Source organism: Ictalurus furcatus, chromosome 10, assembly GCF_023375685.1.
Source record: "Ictalurus furcatus strain D&B chromosome 10, Billie_1.0, whole genome shotgun sequence".
In the NCBI taxonomy this organism is placed as follows: domain Eukaryota; kingdom Metazoa; phylum Chordata; class Actinopteri; order Siluriformes; family Ictaluridae; genus Ictalurus; species Ictalurus furcatus.
The window spans coordinates 6,114,716-6,129,396 of NC_071264.1; the positions used below are offsets into that span (position 1 = coordinate 6,114,716).

At 43.0% G+C, this 14,681-nt stretch overlaps 2 protein-coding genes across 2 annotated transcripts; both read left to right on the forward strand.

The window, feature by feature from the left end:
* The first annotated feature begins 475 nt into the window (after positions 1 to 475).
* On the forward strand, positions 476 to 2,361 carry LOC128613898 (uncharacterized). Its single transcript, XM_053635066.1, has 3 exons — positions 476 to 544; positions 635 to 1,425; positions 1,529 to 2,361. Exons 1-3 carry the CDS (start codon positions 476 to 478, stop codon positions 1,737 to 1,739), a joined length of 1,071 nt encoding a protein of 356 aa, XP_053491041.1. The 3' UTR covers positions 1,740 to 2,361.
* Positions 2,362 to 7,208: 4,847 nt separating this feature from the next.
* LOC128613348 (uncharacterized) lies at positions 7,209 to 14,398 on the forward strand. Its single transcript, XM_053634027.1, has 12 exons — positions 7,209 to 7,285; positions 8,022 to 8,087; positions 8,271 to 8,394; positions 8,508 to 8,638; positions 9,753 to 9,879; positions 9,993 to 10,096; positions 10,734 to 10,851; positions 10,962 to 11,747; positions 11,911 to 12,339; positions 12,548 to 13,120; positions 13,329 to 13,898; positions 14,106 to 14,398. The coding sequence occupies exons 2-12, from the start codon at positions 8,055 to 8,057 to the stop codon at positions 14,195 to 14,197; spliced, it is 3,087 nt and encodes a 1,028-aa protein (XP_053490002.1). The 5' UTR covers positions 7,209 to 7,285; positions 8,022 to 8,054; the 3' UTR covers positions 14,198 to 14,398.
* The last annotated feature ends 283 nt before the right edge of the window (positions 14,399 to 14,681 follow it).

Below are 14,681 nucleotides of genomic sequence, written 5' to 3' on the forward strand. Positions count from 1 at the left end.
CGGGAGCACGCGGCTTTGCAACGACTTCCAGAGGCTGAACCAGGTATCGGAGTTCGACAGTTACCCCCTCCCCTGAGTGGACGACCTCGTCGAGAGACTGGGGAGGGCCCAGTTCATATCTACCTTGGACCTGACCAAGGGCTACTGGCAAGTTGCGCTAGCGCCGGACGCAAGACCCAAGACGGCCTTTAGCACCGCCACCGGCCACTGGCAGTACCGGGTTCTCCCCTTTGGGCTACACGGGGCACCCACAACGTTCCAGAGGTTGATGGACATCCTCCTGCGGCCCCACCGTATATTTGCAGCTGCCTACCTGGACGATGTAGTCATCCACTCCTCCACATGGGCCGACCACCTGTTTCATCTAGGGGAGGTCCTGAAGGCGCTCCGGGAGGCCGGCCTGACAGCCAACCCCAAGAAGTGCCACCTAGGGCTGACTGAGGCCCAGTACCTGGGATATCGCATTGGCCGAGGGATGCTGAAGCCACAGACAAAGAAAATCGAGGCCGTAAAGGACTACCCCCGACCAACATCGAAGAAACAGGTACGTGCCTTCTTGGGGTTGGCGGGGTACTACCGGAGGTTCGTGCCTAACTTCTCTGCTGTAGCTTCCCCCCTCTCAGATCTCACAAAGAAGGGCCAGCCAGACCGGGTCAGGTGGTCGGCCGACACAGAGAGGGCCTTCCAAGCCCTGAAAGGTGCCCTCACCAGCGCGCCGGTACTGCGCAACCCGGACTTTGCCCTCCCATTCACGGTGCACACTGATGCGTCCGAGACCGGGCTTGGCGCCGTCCTCTCGCAAACCTTCGACGGAGAAGAACACCCGGTCCTCTATATCAGCCGGAAGTTGTCCCCCGCTGAGAGGAAATACGTAGCCGTTGAGCGAGAGGCCCTGGCAATAAAGTGGGCCATCGAGGAGCTGCGGTACTACCTGGCTGGCCGGCACTTCGTCCTCGTAACGGACCACGCCCCCCTACAGTGGATGGCCATGGCCAAAGACACAAACGCCCGGGTAACACGCTGGTTCCTCGCCTTACAGGATTTCTCGTTTCAGGTTCAGCACCGGGCGGGGGCCCAACATGGTAATGCAGATGGGCTCTCGCGACAAGACGCACTCTGGGCCCACCACCGAGCGGCAGTAGGCTCGGAGCTGAGGGGGGGGTACTGTTGCGACGGACCGACAGCCGGCGCACATAATAAGAAAGTCGTTCCTTCCCCAACTGCCGCACCGGCACGAAGCGGACAGCCTCGTGCCAAACACACCGTCAGCCAGAAGGACCGTCACGGTGGGGCGGGACCGTTGACGCTACACCGGCCGGCGATTGGGGAGTCCGTCGGGGAAATTCCACCACTCAGGCGACGGCGGGGGAGGATAAAAGGACGTGCTTCCGGCCGCGCGGGGAGAACGGCTAAGAGACAGACTCCGTGCGTGCTCTTCAGCGGCATATAGGCACGCCAACATTGAGCACGACGGTATCCTCTCTCAAATCTCTAATCCCTTTCTCCCTCTCTCCTTCTCTCTCTGAAGGTGCGAGCGCGGACGAGACCGCCGGGTGGTGAGATCGCGTTCAACGGTGGATGACGGCACGGGAGACCCACGCGCACGTCTCGGGAACCCCGACACGCCCTCGAGAAGGTCACAACGCCAGCCACACCCCCACCAAACCCCTCGCACTCACATACCCTCACCTTCTCACGACAGACAACTCACACACGGACAAATAAAGCACCCATTTTGACTGCAACCTGTCTCTTGTGGGTCTGTGCTCCGCCCTCCCCCGGGCTAATTCCCCTACAAGGTATGTTGTGCATGTTTAACTCAACTGTTTTATCCATGTTAACTTGCTGACATATTGAGATGTACTTATATTTTGTTTCTGATAGTTTTTGAGTAGATTTAAGTAAGTTTTGTCGTGTGTGTGTGTGCGTGTGGAATCCCATAAAACCCACAGAGTTGTTTCATAAGGGCGGACTCAAAATTTCGGACCTGGTCAGAGTGGATATGACCTGGGACCCCGAACCTAAAAAACCACTCCGTAACCAATGCGTGTACTACCGTCTCAGCCCTCTGGTCCCTAGTCGGGACAGCCAGCGTATATTTACTGAACACATCTGTTAAAACTAAAACATTCTCATGCCCAGAACGAGAAGGCTCAAGCATCGTAAAATCAATAGCCAAGATCTCATTAGGCTTAGAAGCCAAGACATGACCCATAAAGCCCCAGGCAAGCATTTGTTGGTTGGGTGTCCTTAGCCAGCTGACATCGCTCGCATTCCCGACACCACTGTGCCACTTCTGCCGACATCCCTGGCCAATAACATCTCTGATGTATTAGTTCAGTAGTACGCTCAACACCCTGATGTCCATGGTGTTGATGCAACTGGGTCAATACGTCACATTTTAGAGCCACAGGCAAAATCAACTGTAGCACCTCCTCAACCGCATCAGAGTGTGACACACGGCGATAAAGGACTACATCCTTTTACAAGAGACAATCCCATTGCCAAAGCAAAGTCAACACAGATTTGGGGAGCTGTTTCTGCAAAGCTGGGAAATGACCCCTGCTCCCAAAACGCCAAAACCCTCTGAATATCAGGATCCACCTTCGGTAGCAGACTCAGGTCCTCACAGGAAAAGCTGGGCAATGCTGTGATCATTGCCTGATCAAACTGTACTACTGGTTCTGCCTCCACTGCCTGCCTCACCACTGCTGGAATAACAGTCCCCAGTAAGAAACTCTCCCGTGTCTCCTGACAAAACTGATTCTGTCCAGAGAGAGCATCAGTGTTGCAGTTGCTCCTCCCAGAACGATACTGAACCTCAAAGTCAAAGGAGGCCAACTGAGCAGCCCAACGTTGTTCAGTAGCTCCCAGTTTAGCAGATGCCAGGTGGCTAAGGGGATTATTATCCATATAGACAATGCACTTCTGGCCCAGCAGGTACTCTCTAAACTTCTCAATTATGGCCCACTTGAGCGCCACAAACTCCAGTTTCATGGAACTATAGTTGGTCATATTGCACTCAGTGGGCCTAAGACTGCGGCTGGCATACGCAATATGGCACACCATACCTACTTGCTCCTGTGAGAGGACTGCACCAAGCTCACATTGGCTAGCATCCAGCTTGAGGATAAAGTGCTGGGAGAAGTCAGCATATGCCAACACCGGGGCGGTAGAAAGCCTGTTCTTCAGTCCCTCAAAACTCACCTGACACTGCTCTGTCTAAGCCTCTGAAAACCCCTGGTTGGTTCGCTTTCGGGGTCCCGATCCAACACTTGCTGCAACCAGCTTATGCAGGGGCCCTGCATAAGGCGATAACAGCTGACAAAACCTAGAAATGACCGTAGCACCGACACATTAGATGGGCATCGCCATTCAGCCACAGCCTCAATCTTTGCAGGATCAGTTGCTACCCCTTCAGCCGATGGCCCAAATACTTCACTTCCCTTTGGAAGAACGCACACTTAACCTGACCTTCAGTCCTTCAACTTGCTAACCGACTCAGGACTACCTCCAAGAACTCCTGGTGTTGAGCTACAGAGCTAGAAAATACGATCACATCATCCAGGTATAAAAGCAAGGATTGACACTATTGGTCCCCAAATAACCTCTCCATTAACCTCTGAAAGGTGCCTGGGGAATTACAGAGGCCAAAGGGCATACAGTTCCACTCAAAGAGTCCAAAAGGTGTACAGAAAGCTGTCTTAAACCGATCTTTCTCTGATTATACCCAGATCTAGAGTTAAAAACCAACAGGCACCACCCAGGGAGTCCAGGGACTCATCAATTTGAGGCAAAGGAAATGCGTCCTTCCTAGTTCTAGTATTAAGTTGACGGTAGTCTACACACATACGCAGACTGCCGTCTTTCTTTTTGACCAACACAATCGGCGAAGCATATGGACTGCAGCTTTCTTGAATGAGCTCAGCTTCCAACAACTGATTTATATGGGCCTTTACTACCTCATACTCTGATGGCAGTATCCGTTGGAAATGCTGCCGAATTGGAGTCTCATCCACCAAGAGAATATCATGGGAAATTAAATTAGTACAACCCAAGTCTCCCCCCTGAGTAGAGAACACTGACTGAAACTTGTAGAGCAAAGTCCTTACCTGACTCTGTTCTGCCTCTGATAAACTCGACAGGTCCACTGCCTCAACTTGCTCCTGCACGGTAGGTCCCACTTCTGCCGTCTGAGCCCCAACAACAGCCACAACTGGCTAAACCTCAGCAACACCTGTGGGCAAACTCACCACATAAACATTACTTAACGTGCCAAGCGTGGAACAAGGGTAAAGCATGACATCAGTCATGCCAACATTAACCACAGGTATAAAAGCGGTCCCTTGGCTTACCTGCACTACCGCCAGAGGAGCCCGTAACCCAGCAGGCAACCCGGACCCACGAGGCTCAAAAAATACAGCTCCATTAGAATATTCATCGGTGCACGTGGCTGGGACAAACTTAAACATGCCCCCTGGAACGTGACAAGGCCTACAACCCTGCACTCGTACCTTACCAATACGAGTTACATTAGTTACAGTAGCAATGTCACAACAGTGTTGTAGAGCCTGCGATACAAAGTGTGCAGCTGTTAACACATCAGGCTACTCAAAGAGAGCGGGGCCATGTTGACCAAAGAGCTCCTGGTAACACCGTTTCAGAACATTCATGCTGAGAACCCCCAGAACCCAGTCACACAAGCCATCAGGAGGGTCTTTGACAACAAGCACCCCGCAATTTGTAATGACTTGGCCATAGAGTTCAATGTCCAGCTCCATGTAACCAAGATAAGGAATGGAAAGACCATTGGCAGCATGAAGCTGTAGCCACTGACATGACCCAAGTCGCTCCTAACCCCATGGTTCAAAATGCCACAGAAAACAACTTTCCGTAATGGTGGAAACCATCGAGCCTGTATCAACCAAACAGGACACCGGCACTCCACCCATAGATGCAAGAAGATGAGGACAGGAAGACATCAAACGAGACGTGGAAACAGAACCTTTTGACAATACGGAGCCGATAAAACCCCCAACCAAGCTGTGGCTCTGAGACCCAGTGGGCACTAGTTTTCTGTTTGTGCTGAAGTGGAAGACTGTTTACCCCCAGCAAAAGGTGCAAGGGAATGTAGAGTGCGCTGGGGAACCTGCTCCCCATCGCACTCTCGGGCAAAATGGCCTGGCTTTTGACACCATCTACAAATTATGGGCCCATTACGAGGAACTCGACTACGCACTTTTGGACCTTGCAATCGGGCAAAGCTTTGTGTGAGCTGATTTAACTGCTCTTGCTGTACCTTTAACATTTTCCTCAATTCACTCAGTTCGGACATTTTAGATGAAGTACGAGCCCCCGCCCGCGAATCCCCATGAACACCATACTGAATCCCATGTGCCAACAGGACTATAAACTTCGAGCCCTCGCACCCCCTGGCCTGCCTTCCAGCTCCCGTCAAAGGGCTTCACCCCGTACCTCTAGTAAAGTGGAATTAGGCTGTCGGCGCACCGGCTGTTTAAGCTCTCGTCTCAAAGTACGATCATTCACGTATTCAACAAATTGATCACGAACCTTCTCCAGGAAGCTCATCAAGGAGAGGAAAAACTCCAAGATTGTTTCCCCCTCTTGTTGCCTCCGGGAGAAAAAAGCTTCCTGCAAGGCCACATACGACAATGTGCACCCATACAACTCACGCAGTGCTCTAATGATTTTCTCAGGGTCCCCACAATCCTCAGCTGAATGATATCGTATCTCCTCTCGTGCCTCCTTGGGCACCTCCTATCTCTAGGCACGAACACAAACCTATCAGTTACTAGAGTAGCAGTGCCAGTCATTGGTGGCAATATGGGGACATTGACTGTAACAGAGACACTTGGTCCAGCAACACTAGCCCCTGGTGATTCAGATACCCTATCCTGTTGCAATCTCTCATTGTCAGCCCTAAGTTGGGCCACCAGCTCTTTACGTTCCTGTAATTCTCCCTCCATTTATGATGGAATACATCTACCAGAGCACACGCTGCTGCTTGGATCCTATAAAAGAAAAAAAGAAAGAGAAAAGACAGACCACAACACACATGAATAACCAAAAATATATGGTCCCCCGCCTCTGCCAAATATTCTGTAAAAATCCTGCCAACTACGCCACGTGTAGCAAGTGTGGCTCGTTTCGTAGAAACTGCGCCACCCCGAGAAAATGGGGAAAATAACCAAAATAAAGACACAAATACGTTCCACTTAGAACAGGCAAGAGGCATGGGTTTCTATACAAAAATAAATTTTATTTTGAAGTTAAAAAGACTGGCCAAGAATTATTTTTTAAAAAAGCAACAGTCAGGCATTGGTCAATAAAACAGTCACAATAATATGCATTTAGAAATGTAACCAAACCCACTCATCCAAACCAGTAATTAACCCGTATGTTTAATTTGCTCCTAATAATGATTTAATGCTGATTTTGGGCTGAAATCCTGTTTCTTCTGCTACAAAGAGAAAACGAGAAAACACGCAATTTTTACGTTTTTGTAAGTTTCAATTTAATGCAAGAAACAAACGGTTAAAATGTACACTGACTTTTTACTCAGTATGTGAACTTGACTTGAATCAATGCATTATGGCAAAGAGTGTTTATTTTTGGTCCTTTTGGCTTTCCATACTATAATAGAAGCTGTGTTTGTGCTGTCAGACAGGTTTAGCTCATTTCATGGGCTGGGTGTAATCACAGAGTCCCAGGATTAATATCTGGCCACGTTATGAACAGGGAGATAACTAAATGAATGAAAGTTATATGAGTTCAGTAGCTTTGTGGAGAGGCTTCTCTGCCTGATTCAGTTAGAGAAAGATCATCATGTTATTGAATAAAGTTAATAAGTGGAACCTGAACATTAATAGTAACTTTCACTGTTTGAGCATGGTCTGGGCTTTAAGTTCACTTAGAAATCCTCTATAAGTTATTGGTCATGGTGGGAAACAAGATTAACCCATCAGGATCACGTTATGATCTATAATTACATTATCATTTACACACCGACTCCGTGTTCTTTATACTCAGGTGATTTGTAGGATTTAGGAAAATTTGTTTCACTTTTTCCATCTCCAGATCTTGAGTGAGTTTTATGAACACGGTTTCGTCCCTACACACACCTCAGACAAGAATTTTCACATCAATCGGTTCATTCTAATTCTGTGTTCACTGTAACCTTGACATCACTGTGACATCATGATGTCAATAAAACATTCTGCTCAGCTGATGTGGTCTTTAGTTTCTACAGACAGATCACTGAGAGGTATGGCTCTACTAATATCTTCACTTTAACTATGCTTCTTGTACACCTGTCTTTCTGTAATAATGCAAAAAAATATATTTTTAAATCTATATTTTGATAAATTAGTAGTCAAATTTATTTATATACTGTATATATCTCAGATTTAAAAGAGAATGAGTGTCAACCAAAGTACTCTACATCATCTTGGCTAAATCTAAACAGTGACATAAAAGACAAATAAAATGCGATGAAAAATGAAATTAATGTTAATGTAGAAAATTTAAATAATGTAAAAAGAAGAAATAAAAACATTAAAAGACAAAACCACAGATAAAAGACAGGATAAATGCAGAAGACCTGATACTACAGCTTTCCAATTTTTTTTTCTGCTTCTTTTTGTCGGTATGCTCATAACTGAGTGTACTGATCCATTGCAGTGAAATTTGATCCACAAATTATTAATTTTATTATATGGTAATGTCACCTGTTTCACTCACTGGGAACATGGCTATCTTTTTAATTATTAAAGTTAATATTCCACGAGTTAGTGTGCGTCTGTAATAAAGCTGAACCAGTAAAGATATTTGTAGGAAAACAACAACCTCTAAAACAACGGTTAGATAACGATGCTCATCTACTTGCATGATTAACTGAAATTCAAACAAAAACTCTTACTTACATGTCTTTAAATAGCAACTGAATTTGTTTAAGTCCGTTTATTTTGTTTTACATTGGTGTGATGTGATTCTACTCACAGATTTGTTTCTGCACGACGGAACGATTTTCAAAAATGAGGAGGAATCACAAAGAGACACTTCAGGCTGTGAGGAAGTTTTTTTTTTTAACCATCCATACACTTTTAGTATTTGAAATGCATGACTGTATAGCAATCAGTGTTAAAATATAATTTGTTCATGTTTTTTCTTTATATTCTCTTGTATATTCTCTACAGACTGAGTTTTTTTTTTTTGACAAGACTAAAATTTGTTCAATCTTTTCATTTTAGGCATATGGGAAAAATAGCATGCATGCTATGGTAAAGCAGAATATCTGCTTACCTGTCATTAACACAACCAGAAATACATTAGTCTACCCCGTAAAGATCTTAGAAGGTGAACGAGCAGGTGCTGGTAAGATATGAAATATTGTCTTTTATCAGAGCAAAATGACTTATAAACCAACCAATCTTAATGTTCAAAGAGTACACACAAGGCTAATTGCATGTGTTGTGTGTAATTGAAAGGGCCTCCAGCGAAGAGCTCTGGGAAACCAAAACTTCTTCCCAGAACGCCCAGAATGGATCCGATTGGTCTTACCCCATCCAGAACACTGATGCGCAAGGAAAAAGTACGCGAAACATCTGGCAACCCTCAGGTACTTACTCTGGGTTCCTTTAAGTAAATGTGTATGTATGTGATCAAATTTGATTACATTATGAGTAGGAGTTGTTTCCAGACTACAAGCTTTCAAATATAGATGTAAAAATACGTACGCAGAAAATGTATTTGAAACGGGATATATTTTAGAATGTGTTAATTCATCATTATTGTACGTGAAAAACAGCACTTCAGATCTTAGCCACTGTGTGAAACAGATCATTAACTTTTATCATCAACAGTTTAACTCCTTTTACCATAGACCAAAAAAAAATGGAATTTCTGTCTGTTTTAGGAGGTGTCCCTGTTCAGTGTTGATTTTTTTTTATGTCACACTAGTGGTTAATGGCTCATATGAAAATGCAATGTTTTAAGAATTTGCAGGGGTTTTGTTTTTACCTACTTTATTAGATTTAAATATTATCATTTTATTTGGACAGATGCATACAGTTTTAACTATTAAAAAAAAAAGCTTTAGCTGTGCTGTTTGTTTTAACTTTGTAGAAATTTTTTATTGTGGAGAGTTGGGAATTGTTTTCCCAGCAGGGGGCTCACACCCGTCTCGTTTCCCGTTGTGATACAATATATTCTACATACAGAAACCTAACAGAGTCCTGATTAATCTTATAACAGACTTGCGGTGATAAATGAATTATTTGTTCACACTGATTGAAAATTTCTGATAAGTCAATTTCCATTCCGCTGGTAGAATGGAGTGCCAGTGTACTGCTAGAAAGGGTTCAAGTAGATTCAGTGAAAATATGCAAAAGAGATTAATATAATTTAATGAATTTATAATGGATTTATACAGAATTTATAATAGATATAATCTTTGATTTTCTAAATTATCCTAAGCTATTTCTTTGCGTTGTGAATTTAAGAAACGTTGCTTGACATCGGGGTCATTTACAGAGTTCAGTTAAGTGTGTAGTGAGGATTTATTATAGTGATTGCAGACGTCAGATATAACTACAGACTTAAACTTTTTCTTTATAGGATAAAGCCAAAAATATTGGAATTTTAGTAATTTTACAAATGGTAATAGATTTGTATATTCTCTACAGGCTGAGGTTTTTTGACAAGGCTAAAATTAGTTAAATTGTTCATTTCAGGCACATGGGGAAAATAGCATGTGCACTATGGCAAAGCAGAACATCCGCTCACCTGTCATTAACACAACCAGAAAGAAATCAATCGACCCCATAAAGACCATAGAAGTATTTGGACCAGCAGGTGATGGTAAGATATGAAATATTACCTTTCATCAGAGCAAAATGACTTATAAACCAACTGATCTTAATGTTCAGAGAGTACACACAAATCTAATTGCATGTGTTGTGTGTAATTGAAAGGACCTCCAGCAAAGAGCCCTGGGAAACCAAAACTTCTTCCCAGAACACCAAGAATGGATCCGATTGGTCTTACCCCATCCAGAGCACTGATGCGCAAGGAAAAGGTAAGTGAAATGTCTGGTAATCCTCAGGTACTTACTCTGGGTTCCTTTAAGTAAATGTGTATGTATGTGATCAAATTTGACTACATTATGAGTAGGACTTGTTTCCAGACTACGAGCTTTCAACATAGATGTAAAAATACATACACAGAAAATGTATTTGAAACTGGATATATTTTAGAATATGTTAATTCATCATTATTGTACACGAAAAATGGCACTTCAGATCTTAGCCACTATGTGAAACAGATCATTAACTTTTATCATCAATAGTTTAAAGTAGATTCAGTGAAAATATGCAAAAGAGATTAATATAATTTAATGAATTTATAATGGATATAATCTTTGATTATCTACATTATCCTAAGCTATTTCTTTGCGTTGTGAATTTAAGAAATATTGCCTGACATCAGGGGTCATTTACAGAGTTCAGTTAAGTGTGTAGTGAGAATTTAATATAGTGATTGCAGACGTCGGTATTCAGACGTCAGATATAACTACAGACTTAAATTTTTTCTTTATAGGATAAAGCCAAAAATATTGGAATTTTAGTAATTTTACAAATGGTAATAGATTTGTATATTCTCTACAGGCTGAAGTTTTTTGACAAGACTAAAATTAGTTAAATTGTTCATTTCAGGCACATGGGGAAAATAGAATGTGCACTGTGGCAAAGCAGAACATCCGCTCACCTGTCATTAACACAACCAGAAAGAAATCAATTGAGACCATAGAAGTATTTGGACAAGCAGGTGATGGTAAGATATGAAATATTACCTTTCATCAGAGCAAAATGACTTATAAACCAACTGATCTTAATGTTCAAAGAGTACACACAAGGCTAATTGCATGTATGTGTAATTGAAAGGACCTGCAGCAAAGAGCCCTGGGAAACCACAACTTCTTCCCAGAACGCCCAGAATGGATCCGATTGGTCTTCCCCCATTCAGAGCACTGATGCGCAGGGATAAGTTAAGCAAAACATCCGGCAATCCTCAGGTACTTACAGGTACTACAGAAGTAAAGAGTAAGTCTCTTGAGGCTACAATTGAGGTAGAACCTCAATTAAGAACCACGATTACTGATGCTGTCCTGGATTGCATAACCTCTACATCATTCAAGAATCAGCTCACTCAGCGCATTGTGGGTGAGATTGATGATATACTAGCAAAAGCCGTGTCCCAAGTTCATGAGCAACAGCATGCCTTGAGATTCAGTACAGCAGGAGGTAAGATAAACAACATCTCCCAGGAACAACAATCAAGCAACAATGTTTTCATGCTTGGCTTCAGTGATTCTGTGGCATCTGTGATTGGTTATGCACTGATAGAAGTTAGAGAAGACGTGAAAAAAACTTTTAGTAGCCAGTCACACAAATTTCAGACAGCCTCACCAACGGCATGTGATTCTGTAACAGAAATAGTGGACAGTGTCTTTGAAGGCATGCTTGATTCCTTGATTCCTCAACTGAAACCAGATGTTTGCACTGAAAGGGATCCTAGCATGATTGCTTCTCTTCATAGTCATGAGTTTGATACCGTGTCTGATAGTATCCTTCCCAGCACTGACTCAGATTTCAACCAGAGTCCAGTCCATGAGCCAAGAGGAAGTGCTGATGAGTCTAGCGTCACAGCTCAGGACATTGAGACATTCGGTAAATGAATCTTATGTTACATACCTATATATTCATAGTGAGATAAGATTTTTTAAAAGAATGACGTATTATTTCTTATAGAAAGCATTGCGTTGTACTACCATTGTGATGAATGCAAATCACATTAACCACAGCTAAAAAAAAATTTTTGCCCAAATTGCAGACATTGTGAAAGAGAGAGTTGACTCCCCAAGAAGATCTACCAAAGTCCCGTTCTCCACAGTGTTTGACCAGTCTTCTGGACCTGACGTTAAGGCCAAAGATGAGGTTGAGGGCATCTTGGCTGCTTCTGGAAGCATGAGCCACCTTGATGGCCCTCTGACTTCAAGAGTCAAATCTGACTCCGATTTGGATACAAGCGTTCTTGAGCTCACTGCTACTTCTGCAACAGAAAATGTTGACCACATGTCAAGATCTGATGAAGTAGCAGAAGAAGGATTTGTGGCTAAATCAGATGTTGAGCTTGAGCAAATCATGACTGCTCCATCTGAGGAAAACACTCCTTCTGACATTACTTCCCAAAGCCTTCAGCTGATTGGACACCAGGAATGTGCTAGCCCTATCTCTTCACCACCTTCTGGTGATAAGCCAGGTAAGGGAATCTTCTTAGGATACATAGCTAAGATTTTGCATTTTTATAACCTTTTAAACATTATTAATTCGTCACTCAGAAATATTTTGTGTTGCTATACCTCTGTTATATTTATGTTGAAATTATTTTGAGGTATTAAATCATGACAAATAATCAACCGTCCATTCGTTATCTTTTCACACTGTTCTCTCTTGTGTCCAAATTGTAGCCTCCCCAAGAGGATCTGCCAGGAGAAGTGCACGTCCTATAAAAGCCAGCTCTTTGCCAAACATATTCTCTGATAAAGAAGATGGCATCTTTGAGCAGTCTCACCAAAAACTAGAGAGTGATGGCAAGAGTAGACTTTCTCTGACTGGCATGGAAATGGGTTCTTCTGGAAGCAGAAGTGGCCTTGATGAACCTCTGATTTCAAGAGTCAAATCTGACTCCGATTTGGATACAAGCATTCTTGAGCTCACTGCTACTTCTGCAACAGAAAATGTTGACCACATGTCAAGATTTGATGAAGTAGCAGAAGAAGGACTTGTTGCTAAATCAGATGTTGAGCTTGAGCAAATCATGGCTGCTACTTCTGCAACAGAAAATGTTGACCACATGTCAAGATCCGATGAAGTAGCAGAAGAAGGACTTGTTGCTAAATCAGATGTTGAGCTTGAGCAAATCATGGCTGCTCCTTCTGAGGAAAACACTCCTTCTGACATTACTTCCCAAAGCCTTCAGCTGATTGGACAGCAGGAATGTGCTAGCCCTGTCCCTTCACCACCTTCTGGTGATAAGCTAGGTAATGGAATCTTCTTAGGATACATAGCTAAGATTTTACATTTTTATAACCTTTTAAACATTATTAATTTGTCACTCAGAAATATTTTGTGTTGCTATACCTCTGTTATATTTATGTTGAAATTATTTTGCGGTATTAAATCATGGCAAATAATCAGCCATCCATTAATTATCTTTTCACACTGTTCTCTCTTGTATCCAAATTGTAGCCTCCCCAAGAGGATCTGCCAGGAGAAGGGCATGTCCTATAAAACCCAGCTCTTTGGCAAACATATTCTCTGATAAAGAAGATGGCATCTTTGACCAGTCTCACCAAAAGGTAGAGAGTGATGGCAAGTGTAGACTTTCTCTGACTGGCATGGAAATGGGTTCTTCTGGAAGCAGAAGCGGCCTTGATGAGCCTCTGACTTCAACAGTCAAATCTGCCTTTGATTTGGATACAAGCGTTCTTGAGCTCACTGCTACTTCTGCAACAGAAAATGTTGACCACATGTCAAGATCTGATGAAGTAGCAGAAGAAGGACTTGTTGATAAATCAGATGTTGAGCTTGAGAAAGTCATGGCTGCTACTTCTGCAACAGAAAATGTTGACCACATGTCAAGATCCGATGAAGTAGCAGAAGGACTTGTTGCTAAATCAGATGTTGAGCTTGAGCAAATCATGGCTGCTCCTTCTGAGGAAAACACTCCTTCTGACATTACTTCCCAAAGCCTTCAGCTGATTGGACACCAGGAATGTGCTAGCCCTGTCCCTTCACCACCTTCTGGTGATAAGCCAGGTAAGGGAATCTTATAGGATACATAGCTAAGATTTTACATTTTTATAACCTTTTAAACATTATTTATTCATCACTCAGAAATATTTTGTGTTGCTATACCTCTGTTATAGTTATGTTGAAATTATTTTGCGGTATTAAATCATGGCAAATAATCAACCATCCATTCATTATCTTTTCACACTGTTCTCTCTTGTATCCAAATTGTAGCCTCCCCAAGAGGATCTGCCAGGAGAAGGGCACGTCCTTTTTGGCAAAAATATTCTCTGATAAGGAAGATGACATCTTTGACCAAAAGGTAGAGAGTGATGGCAAGCTTAGACTTTCTCTGACTGGCAAGGAAATGGGTTCTGAGAAAGCAGAAGTGGCCTTAATGTGCCTCAGTTCATCTGAAACAACTGACGTTGAAGAAGCTGCTGCACAATCAACTGGACACAAAGCAGTACTATGTTGAAATTATTCTGACATATTAAATCATTGCAAATAAATGAACCATCCATTCATTTTCTGTTTACACTGTTCTTTCTTGTATCCAAATTGTAGCCTCCTCAAGAGGATTGTCGTGGGAAATAATCTTTCCAGCCTAACAAAAAACTTATGAAAAGTTATTAAAAACCTAATGTAGCAATGTGGCTCGATTCGTAGGAACTACGGCAACCGGAGAAAACGGGGAAAATAACCCAAATAAAGACACACAAATACGTTCCACTTGGAACAGGCAAAAGGCATGGGTTTCCATACAAAAATAAATTTTATTTTGAAGTTAAAAAGAACAACAAGAAGTTA

Excerpts from the sequence above, each read along its gene's own strand:
- LOC128613348 (XM_053634027.1), top strand. The coding sequence starts at position 8,055 with ATGAGGAGGAATCACAAAGAGACACTTCAGGCT. Across the intron at positions 8,088-8,270 it reads ACAAAGAGACACTTCAGGCT|GCATATGGGAAAAATAGCAT; the intron begins GTGAGGAAGTTT and ends TTTTCATTTTAG. Across the intron at positions 13,899-14,105 it reads ACCTTCTGGTGATAAGCCAG|CCTCCCCAAGAGGATCTGCC; the intron begins GTAAGGGAATCT and ends TCCAAATTGTAG.
- LOC128613898 (XM_053635066.1), top strand. The coding sequence starts at position 476 with ATGCTGAAGCCACAGACAAAGAAAATCGAGGCCGTAAAGGACTACCCC. Across the intron at positions 545-634 it reads GACCAACATCGAAGAAACAG|AAGGGCCAGCCAGACCGGGT; the intron begins GTACGTGCCTTC and ends GATCTCACAAAG. Across the intron at positions 1,426-1,528 it reads ACGGCTAAGAGACAGACTCC|GTGCGAGCGCGGACGAGACC; the intron begins GTGCGTGCTCTT and ends CTCTCTCTGAAG.